Genomic DNA, 17,063 nt, shown 5'->3' on the forward strand with positions numbered 1-17,063 from the left:
ATTAGAACATGCTGTTGGCTTGACCTGTTGGATATATCCAAAATATATCCTCCCCACGTACACCGCATCCCTGGCCCAGCACACCACCACCTCCTGCCTGTACCCTCACCCCCACCCCAGGGCTGTGCATCTCTTTTTTGCTGCCCTGGGCCCAGTCTGGCTGATTCTGAACAGAGTAGCCATGGGGACCCTGCTAAAATGAGGGTCTCAGCATGTGTCTGCTCTCCACAAAGGCTTCCAGAATCCTGCGGTGGGCTGCAGTGGTCTTCCACGGGGTCCGTGCCATCCTCCGGGCTCCCCCACATTTGCACTCTTGTGCTGTCAGCCTCAGAACCACCACACTCACCGTTCCCCTCGTCCCGTCTTCCTGGAATACCTTCCTCTTAGGCAAGCAAAGAGTTTGCTTCTTCCCTACCTTGGAGTCTTTGTTCCAATATCACCTCCGTGGCCTCTCAGCTCCAGGAAACCCAGCCCGATGCGCCTGAGAGCTTTTCCTCCAAGCCTGGATCCGGAGGTGATACACTCTAATTTTATTTATTATTTACCTTTTTTTATTCTTGTCTCCATAATGACAGCATCTTCCCATTCCCTTGAGGTTTTTTGTGGTAAAATATTTGCAAAAATAAAACTTGCCATTTTTAACACTGTGTAGGGTGCAATTCAGTGACACTAAGTGCACTCACAGTGTGGTGCAACCGTCACCACTGCCTCTCTCCAGAACTTTTTCATCATCCCCAACAGAAACTCCGCGCAGTTATCCAACAACCCCCACCCACCTCTGGCCCTGAGCTCTGAGCAACCCCCATTCTACTTTGTGTTTCCATGAGTTTGCCTGTTCTGGGTAGCTCAGAGAAGCAGAATCAAACAATGTTTGTCCTTTAGTGTCTGGCTTTTTACCTTAGCACCTTGTTTTCAAGCGTCATCCCTGTGGCGGCTGCACGATATTCCACTTGTGAATCTACACCGCAGTTCGCTCATCCATTCTTCTTTTTTTAAATTATTTTTTATTATTTTTAAAATTTTTGATTTATTTACTTGAGAGCAAGAGCAAGCGAGAGAGAGAGCGAGAGAGAGAGAGAGCACGAGCAGGGGGAGTGCAGGCAAAGGCAGAAGCAGACTTCCCGCTGAGGGCAGAGCCTGACTCAGGGCTCAATCCTAGGACCCTGAGATCATGACCCCGAAGTCAGACGTTTAACTGATGGAGCCACCCAGGCGCCCCAAAACTGTTTTGCATCTTACTTTATGATCTGGATAACGCTTATTTCTATTTCTTGCATTTATTGCACTGGAAAGGATCTACAAAATACTGTTTAATAGAAGTGGTAAGGGCTGCTATCCTTCCTTGTGTTTGATCCTGGTGGGAAAGTTCTGTGACCTCTGGGACTGGCCCCTCCAAGCCTTCAGAGAAATCGTTAGCAGAAAACTTTCTGTTAAAGCGTCGAATGGAAGTCCTGACACACACATGTCTCCAGAGTTCACAGAAAGCTTTGTGTCAGGACTTGACTGTTTTATCTGTAGCCTCTCACAGATCTTTCGCGATCAGGTGGCTAGATAAGGATGACTTCCCTGATTTGTAGAACAGTAAAGTGAGTCATAAAGTGATCCATGGCATAGACGGACTGGAACTCAGTTCTTCCGGACACAAGTCCTGGGGTCTTCCACACATGCTAGGGGATTCAAACCATTGTGAAGAAGGCCATTAATTTTAAAATAGTCCAGGTCGAGGGCGCCTGGGTGGCTCAGTTGGTTAAGCGACTGCCTTCGGCTCAGGTCATGATCCTGGAGTCCCGGGATCGAGTCCCGCATCGGGCTCCCTGCTCAGCGGGGAGTCTGCTTCTCCCTCTGACCCTCTTCCCTCTCGTGCTTTCTATCTCTCATTCTCTCTCTCTCTCAAATAAATAAATAAAATCTTTAAAAAAAAAAAAAAAAATAGTCCAGGTCGAGAAATCATAGGATGAGTATGTTGAAGTCCTAATCCCCCGTACCTCAGAATGAGACTGTAGGAAAGAGGGTATTTAAAGAGGCAATTTCAGTTAAAATGAGGTCACTAGTGTGGGCCTTAATCCAGAACATCTGGTGTCCTTATAAGAGGAAGAAACTAGGACACAGGCTCACACAGAGAGAAGGCAGCCATCTACAAGCCAAGGAGCGAGTCCTCTGCTGACCCGTTGATCTCAGCCTCCCAGTCTCCAGAACTATGAGCAAAGCAGCTCCTCACTTGTGTGTCTTGACCTCTGCGTACTCCGTGTGGATGCTTTCCCACTCCTGAGGCCTCAGCTTGGGAAATCTGAGGAGAGCATAGTGGAGTCCCTGCTCCTCTCTTGAAATGGGGCGAGCATCGGCAGGAGCTGGGTGGTCTGCAGGGCTGTCCGTCCAGGACCGGTGCCGATGTGCCTGAGTGGGAGGAAGAGGGTGGGCTGAGGGCTGGTCAACAGGGTCTGGGGGCAGGGGGGACAGCCAAGGACCACAAGGGGACTGGCCCTGAGGGAACTGTTATCACTTACCCATTAATTTATTATTAAAAGTTCAATAATTAAGATTGACCAGCCTTTAGTATTTATATGAATTGCATTACATTCTTTAAAAAATAAAAGCTGGGGGCGCCTGGGTGGCTCAGATGGTTAAGCGTCTGCCTTCGGCTCAGGTCATGATCCCGGGGTCCTGGGATCGAGTCCCGCATCGGGCTCCCTGCTCCTTGGGAGCCTGCTTCTCCCTCTGCCTCTCTCTCTCTCTCTCTCTCTGTCTCTCATGAATAAATAAATTAAAAGTTTAAAAATAAATAAAAAATAAATAAAAAATAAAAGCTGGGAGAGGGTATGATTATCAAACTCATCACACAAATAATAAAACTAAGGCTAAGAGAGATGATACGCATTGCCCTAAAGACACACGTCTATTCAGGGGTGCTTGGATGGCTCAGTCAGTTAAGCATCTAACTGTTGACATCGGCTCAGGTCTTGATCTCACGGTGGTGAGTTCAAGCCCCAGGTTGGGCTCCACGCTGGGTGTGGAACCTACTTAAAAAAAAAAAAAAAAGACACACATCTATATAAATGTATAAATGCAGCATTGAGCCAAGACTCAAAACCAATTCTTTCTAACTATAGTACCATCCTTTGTCCAGACAGAGTACAAGGTGCTGTGTGGAGTGACAAACAAAGCAAGTACACTTCCTGAGACCAGGCAGCTTGTGGTTTTCTAGGAGAGGCAGTTACTAAACAAATAGAAAACAAATACAGAGTTCTACATTTGTGATATGAGATATTTTGAAATCTAAAGCAGGGCAGGGGTGGCATATCCAGTTTCCGGGCCGGGGCTAGAAGACCCAGCAGAGGTCGGGTTTGGCAGTCAAGATGGCAGCCCACATCTGCTCCGTGCCCGCAACACCCTCAGGCTATAGAAACATGAGACATGATGCCCTCACACAGTCTCTCAGAGAGGCAAAGAGAAATAGTCCTCAGATTAAGAGGAAACAGGTATTTCTCTGGGCTCTGGGGATACAACAGGGAATAAAACAAGAGCAACAACAACAAACTGCCCTTGGGACTCACCTGCTAGGGGAGGGAATGATTCTGATTGTAGTAATGAGTACTGTGCTTAGTCCCTGTCAGCTACTGTGTTAGACACTTCTCGTACTACTCTATGATACTCTATGTACTCATAATATTCCCATGTCACCAAAATAAACAAAGGTCAGAGAGGGTGTGTCACCTGCCCAAGGTCACCCAGCTTGTCAGCAGGGAAAGATGGGATTTGAATGCAGGAGTCTAGCTCCAGAGTACGTGCTTTGAGCCACCATACTGTACTGACTGCAAAAGACATTCACTTAAAAGGAAAAAGTACTGAGGGGGCGACTGCGTGGCTCAGTCGGTTGAGCGCCTGCCTTAAGCTCAGGTAATGAATACCAGGGTCCTGGGATCCAGCCCCAAATCGGGCTCCTTGCTCAGTGGGGAGCCTGCTTCTCCCTCTCCTCCCCACTTGTGCTCTCTGTCACTATCTCTGTCTCTCTCTCCCAAATAAATAAATAAAATCTTAAAAAAAAATACTGAGAATTTGAAGGCAAAGAAATGGAAGATATATCTCCTGATTCCTGACAAGATGCGGCTTTAGCACACGCTAAGGGTTCCGTTCCCCAGGGTTGACCAAGGAGACACAAGACTGGCAATTACATAAATTGAACTTTAAAAATGATTTTGCGTGTACTTGTTCTGCCAGTTTACTGAGAGAAGAGTTTTGAAATCATCAACTATAATTGCCAATCTGTTCTCCTTGCTGTTCTGTCAGTTTTCATACATTTGTTTTGATGAATGATGCTCTGTTACTGGAGGCATACATGTTTAGGATTTTTACATCTTTTAATGAAGTGATAGAAGCCAGATAAAGAGAGTAAATATTGCATGATTCCCTTAAATGAAGTTCCAGAAGGGACAAAAGATATCCAAAGTGATAGAAATCAGTGATTGCTGGAAAGGTCAAGCTGACTGAGCAGGGGACAAAGGAATTTGGGGACCTGATGGAAATGTTCCACATCTTGACTGGGGACATGGGCACAGGGTGAACACATTTGTTAAAATTCATTTCACTGCATACTTAAAATGGGTGCATTATTATGCATAAAGTATACCTCAATGAAGTTGATATTAAATAAACACAGTGGTGGATTTGAAAAATGCAAAGTGGGAGTGATGAGTTGTGAGTTTGGGGTTCCCCAGTCTCTCTACCCTAGGGCTCCAGTCCACCACTTCCCTTGCACCCAGCGGGTCCGACACAGACTAAGTTTGGGCCATTGTACTTCCGGGTAATCAACGCCACAGGAAAAGGCTAATATTCCAAGGGAATGTGATACTCTGACATAGGAGGCATAAATACCCCCAACAAGCAAGTGGGCTATATACATATTCCATCAGAAACAAAAGTATTAGAGCAGTTGAATCAGTCATTGAAAGTGGAACTCAGGGAGTACTGACGTTAATAGGGAAATGCTCAGGCGCCCATACTGAGGGCGACTTCCAAAAACTATTTGCTGGATAGGAGCTCATGGCCTGTCACTCACCCCAGAGCCTGAGCTGCTGGCTGGGTTCATGTCCATACTTTGCACTGGCTGGGCTGCTTTCTTCCTGCACGTCTTCACTCTAAGGGAAAAGCCCCGGGCCTTTCAGCTTGGTTATTTGGGGCATGCAGTAGGTGGACCATCCCCTGCACCCCATGAAGAGCATAGAATAAGGTAGGTGGAGGTGGGTCCAGTCTCCAGGTGCTCCCCCTAATCCAAGAGCTGGACCAGGAGCTGGAAGAGACCCCAGGCTTGGCCCCAGTTGGGTATGGGCTGATCCACACCACCACTCAGCCTCCTTCCCTGGCTCCTGGATTTCCAGGCAGCCCAGGTTCCTCTAGCTCAAGCTCTCTGAGACTCCATGACCTCACCCTCTGCCCACTCCAGGCCTCTCCCTCCATCCCTGGACCCACTCTCACCTGAAGAAAAGGCAAAGGCAGAGGGAAAGCAGGGCTACGGAGCCAGCTCCCCCAACTGCTCCTAGGACCCCACTGGTCCTGGGTTCTGGTGTACCTGCAGAAAATTTGCGTTGTGTGTAAGCCTCAGCTCCGATACATGGCATGTTCCAACCGGCCACTTCCCTCTCTCTGTCCCATTGGTATACACACCCACTCCCCAGCCAGGACTCAGTCATGTGGCATTCCGCTGCCCTGTGGACCCTGGACCAGCCCCTTCCCCTGGCCTCAGGACTAAGGATCTTAAGCCTCCACCTCCTCCATTTGGGGTCTTGGTGGCTCTCCCCCACCAGCCCCATTTCTCCGGGGCTGTTATGGGTTGAATTACACCCCCCACCAAATTCATATGCTGAAGTCCTAGCCCTTTGGCACACCCTTCCACCCCCAGCATCTCAGCATGTAATCTTATTTGGAAACAGAGCCTTGACAAAGGTAATCAAGTTAGGATGGGATCCCTAGGGTGGGCCGTAACCCAGTATGACTGGTGTCCTCATAAGACGGGGACGTGTGGACACACACACACACAGGAGAATGCCATGTAAGCATGAAGGCTGAGATTGGGGTGATGCTGCCACAGGCCAAGGAACACCAGAGATTGCCAGCAAACCCCAGAAGCTAGGGAAGAGGCTGGAAAAGTTTCTCAAAGCCTCAGAAGGAACTGATCTGCAGGCACCTTGATCCTAGGCTTCCAGCCTCCAGAACTGGAAGACAGTAAATCTCCATTGTTTAAGCTGCCCAGTATAAGGTACTTTGTTACATCATCCCTAGAAAATTAATACAAGGGCCAAGTTCTTCTTCCTCCAGGCATGACCCCCCGACAGCCCTCGGACCTGGCAGCAGCAGGAAGGCGGCGCTCTGTTTCCCGTGGGCGTTCCGGGCCTCGCAGCTGAGTCTGAGGCCGGAGCCCAGCGGCCCGCTGAGGCTCAGGGAGCTGTTGGCCCAGGGCCCCGCAGAGCTGGAGGTGATGGTCCAGGAGGCGTTGCTGTGGTTCCCCTCCAGCAGCCCCTCCCCCAGCCGCCAGCGCAGGGTGGGGGCCGGCTGGGCTCGGGAGGAACAGCTGCAGTGCAGCCCCTCGCCCTCCCAGGAGCAGGAGGGGCTGAGCAGCCGCGGGGGGTCTGCGGGAGGGAGGGGAGGGGTCAGCGGTGTCTCTCCTCCCCAGGCCCCGGGCAGTCAGCCCCCAGGGGTCCCCACACTCACAGGCCACAGAGAGACGCAGGGAGACGTGCTGGGAGCCCAGCGGGTTCTGAGCTTGGCAGGTGAGGAGGTCTCCTTCCTCTGCAGCCCCTACTTGAGGCAGGTCCAGGTTTGCACTCCTGTAGATGGGGGTGGCATTCCGGGCGGGGGACCCCCGGAACCAGCTCAGCTCTGCAGGGGGGCTGCTGTCAGCAGCACAGAGCAGACGCAGAGCCTGGCCCTCCAGGATGAGAACCGATGACGTGTTTTGCAGAGTCTTCAGAACTTTGGGAGAGATGCAGAGAGAGAGGGAGAGACATGAGCTGGGTGAAGCTGGTGTTTCCTCTGGCAGTGTCCACACTTGCTCCGAGGAAGGAACTGGCAGAGTCCCGTCCGAAGGCCTGCAACGGAGGCTCGGACGGTTTCCCCGGAGCTGCTCCAACTGTCCAGCAGATGGAAAACTGAGGGCTTGGGACAGGGATATGGGGAACAAAGGCAGTGAAAGGACCAAAGCAGAGCCCCAGAGCAGGAGGATTTGACCAAAGAAAGTTGTGGGTGAGCGAACATTAACTTCAAGGAGTCAGGTTTGTGGGGGCTTCTTCCCACAGCTCTCCCCACGCCTGAACTCAAGTGGCTGGCTTCTTGTATGTGTCTCATGCAGTTCCTAGCCAGCAGGGGCTCTAAGACCCAGCTAGGGCTGTCCTGGTGGAGACCCAGGTTCCACCCCAGTCCTGGAGAAAAGAGGTTCTTTCCTACCTGTTCTGTTTCCTTGGAAGATCCTGATAGCTGTGTTCTGTGGAGCATCTGCACAGAGGATGAGGCAACCTCAGCATTCGTGGCAAGGGAAGAGTGGGTGCTGGGCCTTCCCCCAGGAGCCATGGAAGCAGGTAAGGGGGTTCCCTTCCTCCTTAGCTACCAAGACCCCATTGTCAAGCCCTAACCCAGCTCTGCCTTGGTCTCACGCCCTCAGGGACGTGGGCATCCTGGCCCCACACTCACAGGTGACATTGAGCTGGACGGTCCTTTCCACCATCACACCAGCTGCAGGGAAGTACACCTGACAGGTGAGGTTGGTGCCGTGGTCCTGGGGCCGTGGGGTGAGGGTGAGCACCGAGGAGAGGTAGGTCCTGGGGCCCAGGGAGGTGAGGGCCACTGACGTCCAGGAGAAGATGGGGGGCGTGCCCCACTCACAGGCCCAGGGCACAGAGCAGGTCAGGTTCCCGGGGCGGCCAGACTCCAGGGTCCCCGGGTTGAGGATGTCAGGTGTGTGGGTCAGGGCTGTGAGGACAGAGAGATGTTGTGACCCCTCAGCGTTTTGTCATCCTGCCCCAGTGCCTGGCCATGGCTCTCTCCACCTCTCATCATCCCCAAGAGGAATAGAATGTTCATTTTTCTATCTCTGGGCCCCTTCCCTGGGCCCCTACCATACCTGTCACATTCAGAGAAAGCATATTATCTAGATATGAATATGTGAATATTTGAAAGAAGTACGTCCCACTGTCCGCCATGTTGACTCCCGTGATGTCCAGGGAGCAGTCTTTGGTCTGCGGGTCCCCATGGAGGAAGAACCGGCCCTGGGTCCTCTCATGCAGCTTCTGGTTCGGTTTGTTTGTGGCCACTGGAGGATCATGGTTTACATCTGCCCCTTTCTGGAACCAAGACATGTAGGGGGTTGCAAAGGCAAGCCAGGGGTAGGAAAACGTGCACGGCACGTGGACACACAGGCCCTCCTGCACCGTCACGGACTCCTGTAGTTCCAGCTGGTAGCTCAGAGCTGCATCCAGGGGCCCTGGAGAGAGAGGGAAACGCTCATCCCGGAGCTCCGGTGCCTCCCCCAAGTGGGGTCCCCTCTTCCCTCAGCCCACTCACCTCCCCACAGCATAAGCAGCCACAGCAGCATCCCTCCGAGGTGCCTGGGACAGCTTGCCTTCTACGGTCCCTCTGACAGAGAGGAAGACGCAGGATATGGGAGGGCAGGGGAAGCCTCGACCGGAAGCCTGTGATAGAAACAGAAGGCCACAAACCTATTAGAGAGAACTTCAGACCCGCAGTCAACTGTGATTAACCGGTTCCCTTTCTGCGTGTGGCTGGTGGGTCCCGGGGCTCAGAGGCGGCAAAGGTCTTGCTCAAGGAAGACAGCAAGGAGGGACGGGAGCCTCCAAGCCCTGCCTCTTGGGCTCCTGCACAGTTGTCCGAACTGGACACCTGTTACTGGACAGAGAAGCAGTTCTGAACTCGGGTTCGGCTGCTTGCCGCTTGACAATAATACTCGCATACACCTAAAACTAACATAATCCTGTATGACTACTATACTAGAATTAAAGGAAAAGGAAAAAAAAAAATCAGTACTTGAGAGACAAGTGATGGTGCTTTATTCAGGAAGCTGGCAACCTGGGAAGACGGTGGACTAATGACTCAAAGAAGGCCCAGGAAAAGGGAAGGGAGCTGCATGCCGGAGAAGCAGGTGCCAGACAGTCACGTGTGGACATGACCCTGAACAGATTTGCTGGCATCCACAGGAGCTGTGTTCCAATGTGGTCAGGCCTTCTCTTCTGGGAAAGTCTGGTCCTTCACTCCTCAAGGCTAGTGGTCTGCCAGTCTCAAAGAAAGAAAGTTAGGTCTGCTAGAGATCAAGGAACTTATGCAAATTAACCCTTCAGACCTGTTGGAATGCTGTTATAGTCCCACCTGGCCAGCCCCCCAGAGAGTCACAGTCTCGGGACCCTCATTCAGGTGGCCTGCTAGGGCTGGGTCTCAGGACAGCCTACATAGCTTCAGAGGCAGAAGAGTCCAGATGAGGCAAGAGAAACAACACACACCTTCACTTCCTTCCTTCCTTCCTTCCTTCCTTCCTTCCCAAACTAACATTAAAAAAAAAAAAAAAAAAAAAGACAGATTTGAATCAGTCCTGACCCTCAACTAGCTCAAGCAGTGGGGGAAGACAGACAAGCTTGAGTTTTATCTGAAGGCAATGGGGAGCCATGGAAGGTTCTCGAGCAGGAAAGGGGCAGGGTCACATAGTTATCAACATGATCCCTCTAAGGCCAGTGTAGGGAAGAGCTGGAAAGGAGAGGCTGGAGGCCAAAAGGCCAGAGAAGAAACTGTTATGACTTTGGGGAAGGGGGGAACCAAGCCCATGTGGAGACAGTGGCCTTGGGGTTGGAAGAAAGAATTAAGACACTTTCAGGAAGTGAAACTGAAAGAGAGGCGCAGTGAGTGGGGGGAGGGACTATTGGGGTGACTCCCAGAGCCCTGACTCTAGTAGTGGGGGCGGGAGGTGCCATGGCCAAGAGCAGTGTGAATGTGCAGGGCTAGGCTGGGAAGAAGGTGGTGGGAAAGGTAGCAGAGTTGGCCCCGGGGGCAGGTATATTCACTGGGGGGAGCAGGGGGCCCTGGGTGGAGCTGTGGGAACGCACACGCACACGCACACACAAGCTTAACTGTGGGAATGGGGGTGAGAGACTGAGACGGCCTGGCCAGGAAAGTAGCAGCAGAAGAACACGGTCCTTGGTGACCCTGGTGGGAGTTTTTCCAGGAAGGAGCTGGAGGGGGCAGCAGCCAGCCAGCCAAGGGGGCATTCAAAAGAGCAGCATCAGCCTTCTCCCATTTGAGCTCTGACACCCCGCTTCTGCCCTGAACAGCAGATACCCCACCTCCATCACTGCCCCAGAGCAGAGTGTTTTTCCAACCTGTGCCATTTCCTTGGACAGGGCCCAATACCAAGATTCCTAGAATATTTGGACCAGAGAATGACAGTATTTTCTATTTCAACTTTGGGGGTTGGGGGGAGGCTAACCCTTTGGATCCACAGAAGGGTGGCGAAGTGAGACTGCCGTGCTTTCTTCTTCTCACACCAGACTTCCGGCCAGTCCTCAAGTCACATAGGCCCTCAGGGACGCAGGTGTCCTGACCAACAACTGCAGGAGACATTGAGCCAGGTGGTGTCATGTATTTAGCTGAATGAGAGGTCTAAGTAGGCAATTGAAACAACAGTGAGTCAAAATGAAAGTAACAATGAAGCCTTTAATCACATACTACGGTGACACATTGTACAAGAGTCTAAATGGGAGAAAACACCAACTCCCCCATTTCACTTTCCCCCACAGAAAGGTGGTTGGGTTCCAAAGGAGAAAAATAATTCTAGGGGCACCTGGGTGGCTCAGTTGGCTAAACGTCTGCCTTCAGCTCAGGTCATGATACCAGGGTCCTGGGATCGAGCCCCACATCAGGCTCCCTGCTCAGTGGGGAGCCGCTTTTCCCTCTCCCTCTGCCTGTCGCTCCCCCTCCTTGTGCTCTCTCTCCCTGTGTCAAATAAATAAATAAATAAATCCTAAACAACAACAACAACAAAAAAGATATGATTCTAAATGTCAAGGGAAAAATTATTCATGACACTTGTTAAGGAACGGTAAAGACTGTATTCAGGGCCATTGCAACAGGTACAGGAACCACCACAATGGGGTTTGGCAGCAGGAAAGAGAGATTGGGCTCAACTCTGAATACAATAAGGGAAAGTGGGAATTTATAGCCAAGGAGCAGGGCGAGGGTCAGAGGAGGGAAAATCGCTGTGAGGGGTGGGAATGGGGAGGTAGGAGTAGAAAATACCGAGTTCTCAGTCAGAGTGGGGAAGCGTCTTCATGTTTTTCTCCTCCTTCCCCCATAAGGAGGCCTCAGTTGAGGAGCCTGAAGACCTCTGCCTAAGACCTCAGATAAAGAGAGGTAGGAATGAAGGCCCCTGGCCTGTGGATGCAGGTATGCGAGGAGCATGACCAGCCAGAGAGGTGTGAGTCCCTGACGGGAGCAACTCCCTTCAGAAACTTTGATGCACTGGCTGTCACCAAGTCTGGAGCAGGGAGGGCAGGTTTCCCCCTTGAGGCCTGCCCTCCAAGGAAGGCCTTCATATTTGCCTGTGATCGGGCCCAGAAAATCACATACAAGTTTTTTTTTTTTTTTTAAAGATTTTATTTATTTATTTGAGACAGAGAGAATGAGAGAGAGAGAGCACATGAGAGGGGGGAGGGTCAGAGGGAGAAGCAGACTCCCCGCTGAGTGGGGAGCCCGATGCGGGACTCGATCCAGGGACTCCAGGATCATGACCTGAGCCGAAGGCAGTCGCTTAACCAACTGAGCCACCCAGGTGCCCTCACATACAAGTTTTAACCAAGGGCTAAACTTCTCAGATGGTTCTGTCCACAGAACTACAACCTCCAAGAAAGGTCAGCTGATATGTAGTGCTGGTGCCATGATCTTGGGATCCTAAGATATGGGTGAATACTAAAGGACGGGGGGCCTTGGGGCCCAGGGAGGAGAGAAGCATCTCCTTACACAAGCTCCTGGCAAAGTGCTCTTTGGATTCTGAAAAGACTCTGTACTGCAGGTTGTAAGGGTATAGATTTGGGGTATCTGGTGCAAACTGGAGAAGTCAGCTTTTCCCCTGGAGGAAAAGACTCAGACCATGGAATGGGATCCTGGGCACAACCTCTACAATGGCCTCTCCTTCTATTAGCCTCAGGGCTCTGCACATCTCCCCTACCCTCCAGATAAGGAGATGTGTTTCCATCTCTAGGGTCCTTTCCTGGGGACACTTGGCTCTTACTTGTCACATTCAGAGAGTATCATATATTGGAAGTCATATTTCTTTATCTTTTTTTTTTTTTTAGGATTTTGTTTTTAAATAATCTCTACACCCAGTGTGGGGCTTGAACCCACAACCCCGAGATCAAGAGCTGCATGCTCCACTGTCTGGGCCAGCCAGGTGTCCCTATATTTTTCTATCCTAATGTATTTCCACTTTTCTGAATTTTGGAAATTCTGATGCTCAGAGAGCAACTGGGGGCCCTTGGGTCCCAGAGGATGTTCTCTCTTTTTGGTTTTTGATAGGGTTTGTGGCCAGAGAAGGACTGTGATGTCTCTCAGCCATCTCCAAGATCTGAAAGTGGGTGTCGATAGGTCAAAGTCAGGCCAGAATGGGATTAGAGGCACAGACCCTCCTTCACTGACATTGACTGTAGGATACAGATCATACCTACTCCCTCCTCCAGGGATCATGGTAGCAAACAGAGTGTCTGACCACGGCCCCACCCAGACCTCTTCCTCAGACCTCTGTTGCCCTCACAGTGGCAGCCACCAAAGCCCCAGCAGCATCTCTGGGCTGCAGAGAATAGTCTCGATTCCCTTAACACTGTGAGAAAACCGGGGAAGAGCAGGCCCCTCTCCTCCTCCTTCTTTGCCCTGCAGGCTAAACTGAGCTCTGCCAAGCAGCTGAATCAAAGCCCCTAGCAGCCTATCTCTAGACTTCGTGTTATGTTAGAAAAATAAAGCCCTATTTATTCAGGTTCCTGAAAGTCCGCCTTCTTATAACTTGGAACAAAATGCATTTCTCATTGATACGTTATGTGGGAAGTGGAGATGATTCTTCCAGTTCCATCTGAAGCCAACATGACATTTTCCAAAAGTGCCCTACTCATTTAAATATCCCAACAACACATTAAGAGTGCCTGATATGGATGAAAGACCTAAATGTGAGACGGGAATCCATCAGAATCCTTGAGGAGAACACAGGAAGCAACCTCTTTGGCCTCAGCTGCAGAAATTTCTTCCTAGCCCATCGCCAAAGGCAAGTGAAGCAAGGGCAAAAATGAACTATTGGGACTTCATCAAGATACAAAGCTTTTTGCAAGGCACCTGGGTTGCTCAGTTGTTAAGCGTCTGCTTTTGGCTCAGGTCATGATCCCAGGGTCCTGGGATCGAGCCCCACATCGGGCTCCCTGCTCCGCGGGAAGCCTGCTTCTCCCTCTCCCACTCCCTCTGCTTGTGTTCCTTCTCTCACTGTGTCTCTCTCTGTCAAATAAATAAATAAAATCTTAAAAAAAAAGAAAGCTTTTTGCACAGCAAAGTAAACAGTCAAATGAACCAAAAGACAACCGAGAGAATGGGAGAAGGTATTTGCAAATAACATATCAGATAAAGTGCTAGTATCCAAAATTTATAAAGAACTTAATCAAACTCAGCACCCAAAGAACAAAGAATCCAATCAAGAAATGGGCAGAAAACATGAATAGCCACTTCTGCAAAGAAGATAATCCAAATGGCCAACAGACACATGAAAAAGTGCTCAACATCACTCAGTATCAGGGAAATACAAATCAAAACCACAATGAGTTACCACCTCACACCCGTCAGGATGGCTACAATTAACCACTCAGGAAGCAACAGATGTTGGTGAGGATGCAGAGAAAGGGGAACCCTCCCACACTGTTGGTGGTAATGCAAGCTGGTGTAGCCACTCTGGAAAACAGTATGGAGGCTCCTCAAGAGGTTGAAAATAGAGCTACCCTACGACTCAGCAATTGCACTATTGGGTATTTACCCCAAAGATACAAACGTAGTGATCTGAAGGGGTACATGCACCCCAATGTTTATAGCAGCAATGTCCACAATAGCTAAACTATGGAAAGAGTCCAGATGTCCATCAACAGATGAATGGATAAAGAAGATGTGGGGGTATGTATAAATAAGGGAATACTAAGCAGCCATCAAAAAACCCCCAAAATCTTGCCATTTGCAACTATGTGGATGGAACTAGAGGGTATTATGCTAAGCGAAATAAGTCAATCAGAGAAAGACAAGTATCACATGATCTCACGATATGAGGAATTCTTAATCTCAGGAAACAAACTGAGGGCTGCTGGAGTGGTGAGGGGTGGGAGGGATGGGTGATAGACATTGGGGAGGGTGTGTGCTATGGTGAGTGCTGTGAAATGTGTAAGACTAATGAATCACCTCTGTACCTCTGAAACAAATAATACATCATATGTTAAAAAACAAACAAACAAACAAAAAAACAAGATAGTAGGAAGGGAAAAATGAAGGGGGGGGAATCGGAGGGGGCGATGAACCATGAGAGACTATGGACTCTGAGAAACAAACTGAGGGTTTTTAGAGGGGAGAGGGGTGGGGGGATGGGTTAGCCTGGTGATGGGTATTAAGGAGGGCATGTACTGAATGGAGCACTGGGTGTTATACGCAAACAATGAATCATGGAACACTACATCAAAAACTAATGCTGTAATGTATGGTGACTAATATAACATAATAAAATAAAAATTATAAAACATGCAAAAAAAAAAGATACAAACGTAGTAATTGGAACAGGCACCTGCACCCCAATGTTTATAGTAGCAATGTCCACAATAACCAAACTATGGAAAGAGCCCAGATGTCATTGACAGATGAATGGGTAAAGAAGATGTGATATACATATAATGGAATATTATGCAGTCATCAAAAATTGAAATCTTGCCATTTGCAACGCTGTGGATGGAAAAATAGACTTTTTTCCCCCAAAGATTTATTTACTTATTTGAGAGAGAGAGGGAGGGCAGGGGAAGGACATCGTGGGGCTCAATCTCACAACCCTGAGATTCTGGAGCTGGACTGCCTGGGTTTAAAGCCAGATGCCAACCAGAGCCAAAAATCAAAAGTCCGACTCTTAACTGACTGAGCCCACCCAGGCACCCCATAAGACTCTCCTTTTAAAGTATTCATCCTAACTCTAAATAAAAGGGACCTATTCACCCCTACTGGGGAATCACAGCTTTGGAAGTTATACCCTGTGATCGCTTTATTTGCTGCGAAGAAAGTTTCTTTGGGTGACAACTCCAGATGGTGTAGTTTCTAACGTGGAAAACAAAGGCAAAAGGAACTGTAGATACAATTAAATTCCTTATAACTTGCAGCCCATTGACAAATACTTGAGGTAGGCAGAATACGACATCCCTCCAGGAACTCCCAACTGTCTTAATGTTAATGCCTTGCTAGAGGGAAAAAAACAACCTTGGCTTGACAATAGTCAGGTCTCCAGGATCCCGTAAGTCTTCTTTAGCATGCATATGAAAATCCTTTTGGAAACTTCCTTTGTCTTTACCTCCCCCAACTCCAAAGCCTATAATCAATTGCTCCTTAACAATCCCAGTGCAGCTCTTTCTGCCTTTGGGTCCTGTCCCCTAGCTTTAGTAAAACCACATTTTTTTTTTTTGCACCGAAAACCTCTCAAGAATTCCTTCTTGACCTTCCGCTCTCGAACCCCACTTCAGATCACATCAGTTTCTGTGACTCATTAAGGAGGGAGCTCACGTTAGTTCAGTTACACAATGACCTTAAACAATTTTTCTTGGGCATACCATAGGAACGTAATAAATATTTGTTGAATGAATGAAATAGAATATTTTTCTCATGTAACAGCTCATTATTAACAGCACTGTTTTAAATATTTTGCCTATGATAATTTAATTATTTAATACTCAACTTCATGAAACAGGAAATTGAAGGACAGAGAGGTTAACTAACTTGCCCAAACTTGAACATCTGGCTTTAAACCCAGGCAGTCCAGCTCCAGAATCTTTGTGCTTCACCATTACATCTGCTGTAGGAAAGACGTTAGGGTTCGAAGCCAACAGCCAAGAAAGAATTCTTGAAAAGTCTTTGGTGCAAAAAGGTGGGTTTATTTTATTAAAGCACAGTGACAGGACCCGTGGGCAGAAAGAGGTGCCCTGGGGTCATGAAGAGTGGTCCACTATATACTTTCAAGTTGGGAGGGAGTTAGGGATAGCGTAAGGCTCCCAGGTATTTTGGAAGCAAGGTTTCCAGGACCTTGAGGGGGCTAGCTATTGTTGGGGAAAGGCCATTTATTACGTCTAATAAAACTTTAGTCACGAGACCCTTCAGATGTATATCAGTGGGCCATATGCTTAGGGGATGATTGCCAACACGTATCTTGGGGGGTTTAGAGATAAAGGAAATTTCTAAAGGAATTTTTGTATGTTAAAATAGACTTACAGAATTCTGGGGGTCGGGCTAAGGTTGCCTTTTGCCCTTAGCAAAGTATTAACAATCCAGGCAGTTGAGTCCCTAGAGGACTGTCACTCTGCCTGTTTCAAGGACTTGGTGGGCTGTAGGTAGTAAGGAAATTTAGTAATTTTTCTTCTGCCTTTGTTCCCCACATCATACCTACTGCAGTGAATGGCTGCAGAACTTATAAACAAACTACTTCTGAACACTGGGTCTGACTTTGTCTCTTCTCTCACCTGCAAAGCACTGGGGAGTGGCTCTTATCAGTCCTGAAGGGCCAATCCCTGGGTTTGGTCTGCGTGATTGTCAGCAACCCCTGCCCGGCTGAGCAGGACCCTGGAGAGGCAAGCCCATAGCCTACCCAGTCGTCAGAGCCTGCGGTTGGAGCTGCCTCCGGGGGAGTCTGGTGATGGAGAGGGCCTTGTCTGCCAGGCTCAACACCCGCTGAGCTCTCATGAGCCTCTCCGTACACGGGGAGTCGTGGTAGGGAAGAGGACAGAATACCTGGCTTCCGTAAGACGCCATGATAACTATTG

General features: G+C 49.3%; 1 protein-coding gene across 1 annotated transcript; it reads right to left on the reverse strand.

Annotated features, from left to right (window-relative positions):
• Positions 1-1,828: 1,828 nt before the first annotated feature.
• On the reverse strand, positions 1,829-17,039 carry LOC113935688 (sialic acid-binding Ig-like lectin 5). The gene is made up of 11 exons (XM_035724850.1): positions 16,764-17,039; positions 10,475-10,647; positions 8,548-8,675; positions 8,108-8,467; positions 7,678-7,956; positions 7,435-7,482; positions 6,703-6,963; positions 6,336-6,620; positions 5,470-5,563; positions 5,054-5,132; positions 1,829-2,394 (listed from the first exon to the last, which is right to left on the reverse strand). Exons 3-11 carry the CDS (start codon positions 8,576-8,578, stop codon positions 2,215-2,217), a joined length of 1,617 nt encoding a protein of 538 aa, XP_035580743.1. The 5' UTR covers positions 8,579-8,675; positions 10,475-10,647; positions 16,764-17,039; the 3' UTR covers positions 1,829-2,214.
• Positions 17,040-17,063: the final 24 nt, after the last annotated feature.

The sequence above is a fragment of the Zalophus californianus genome, chromosome 17 (assembly GCF_009762305.2).
Source record: "Zalophus californianus isolate mZalCal1 chromosome 17, mZalCal1.pri.v2, whole genome shotgun sequence".
Taxonomy (NCBI): Eukaryota; Metazoa; Chordata; class Mammalia; order Carnivora; family Otariidae; genus Zalophus; species Zalophus californianus.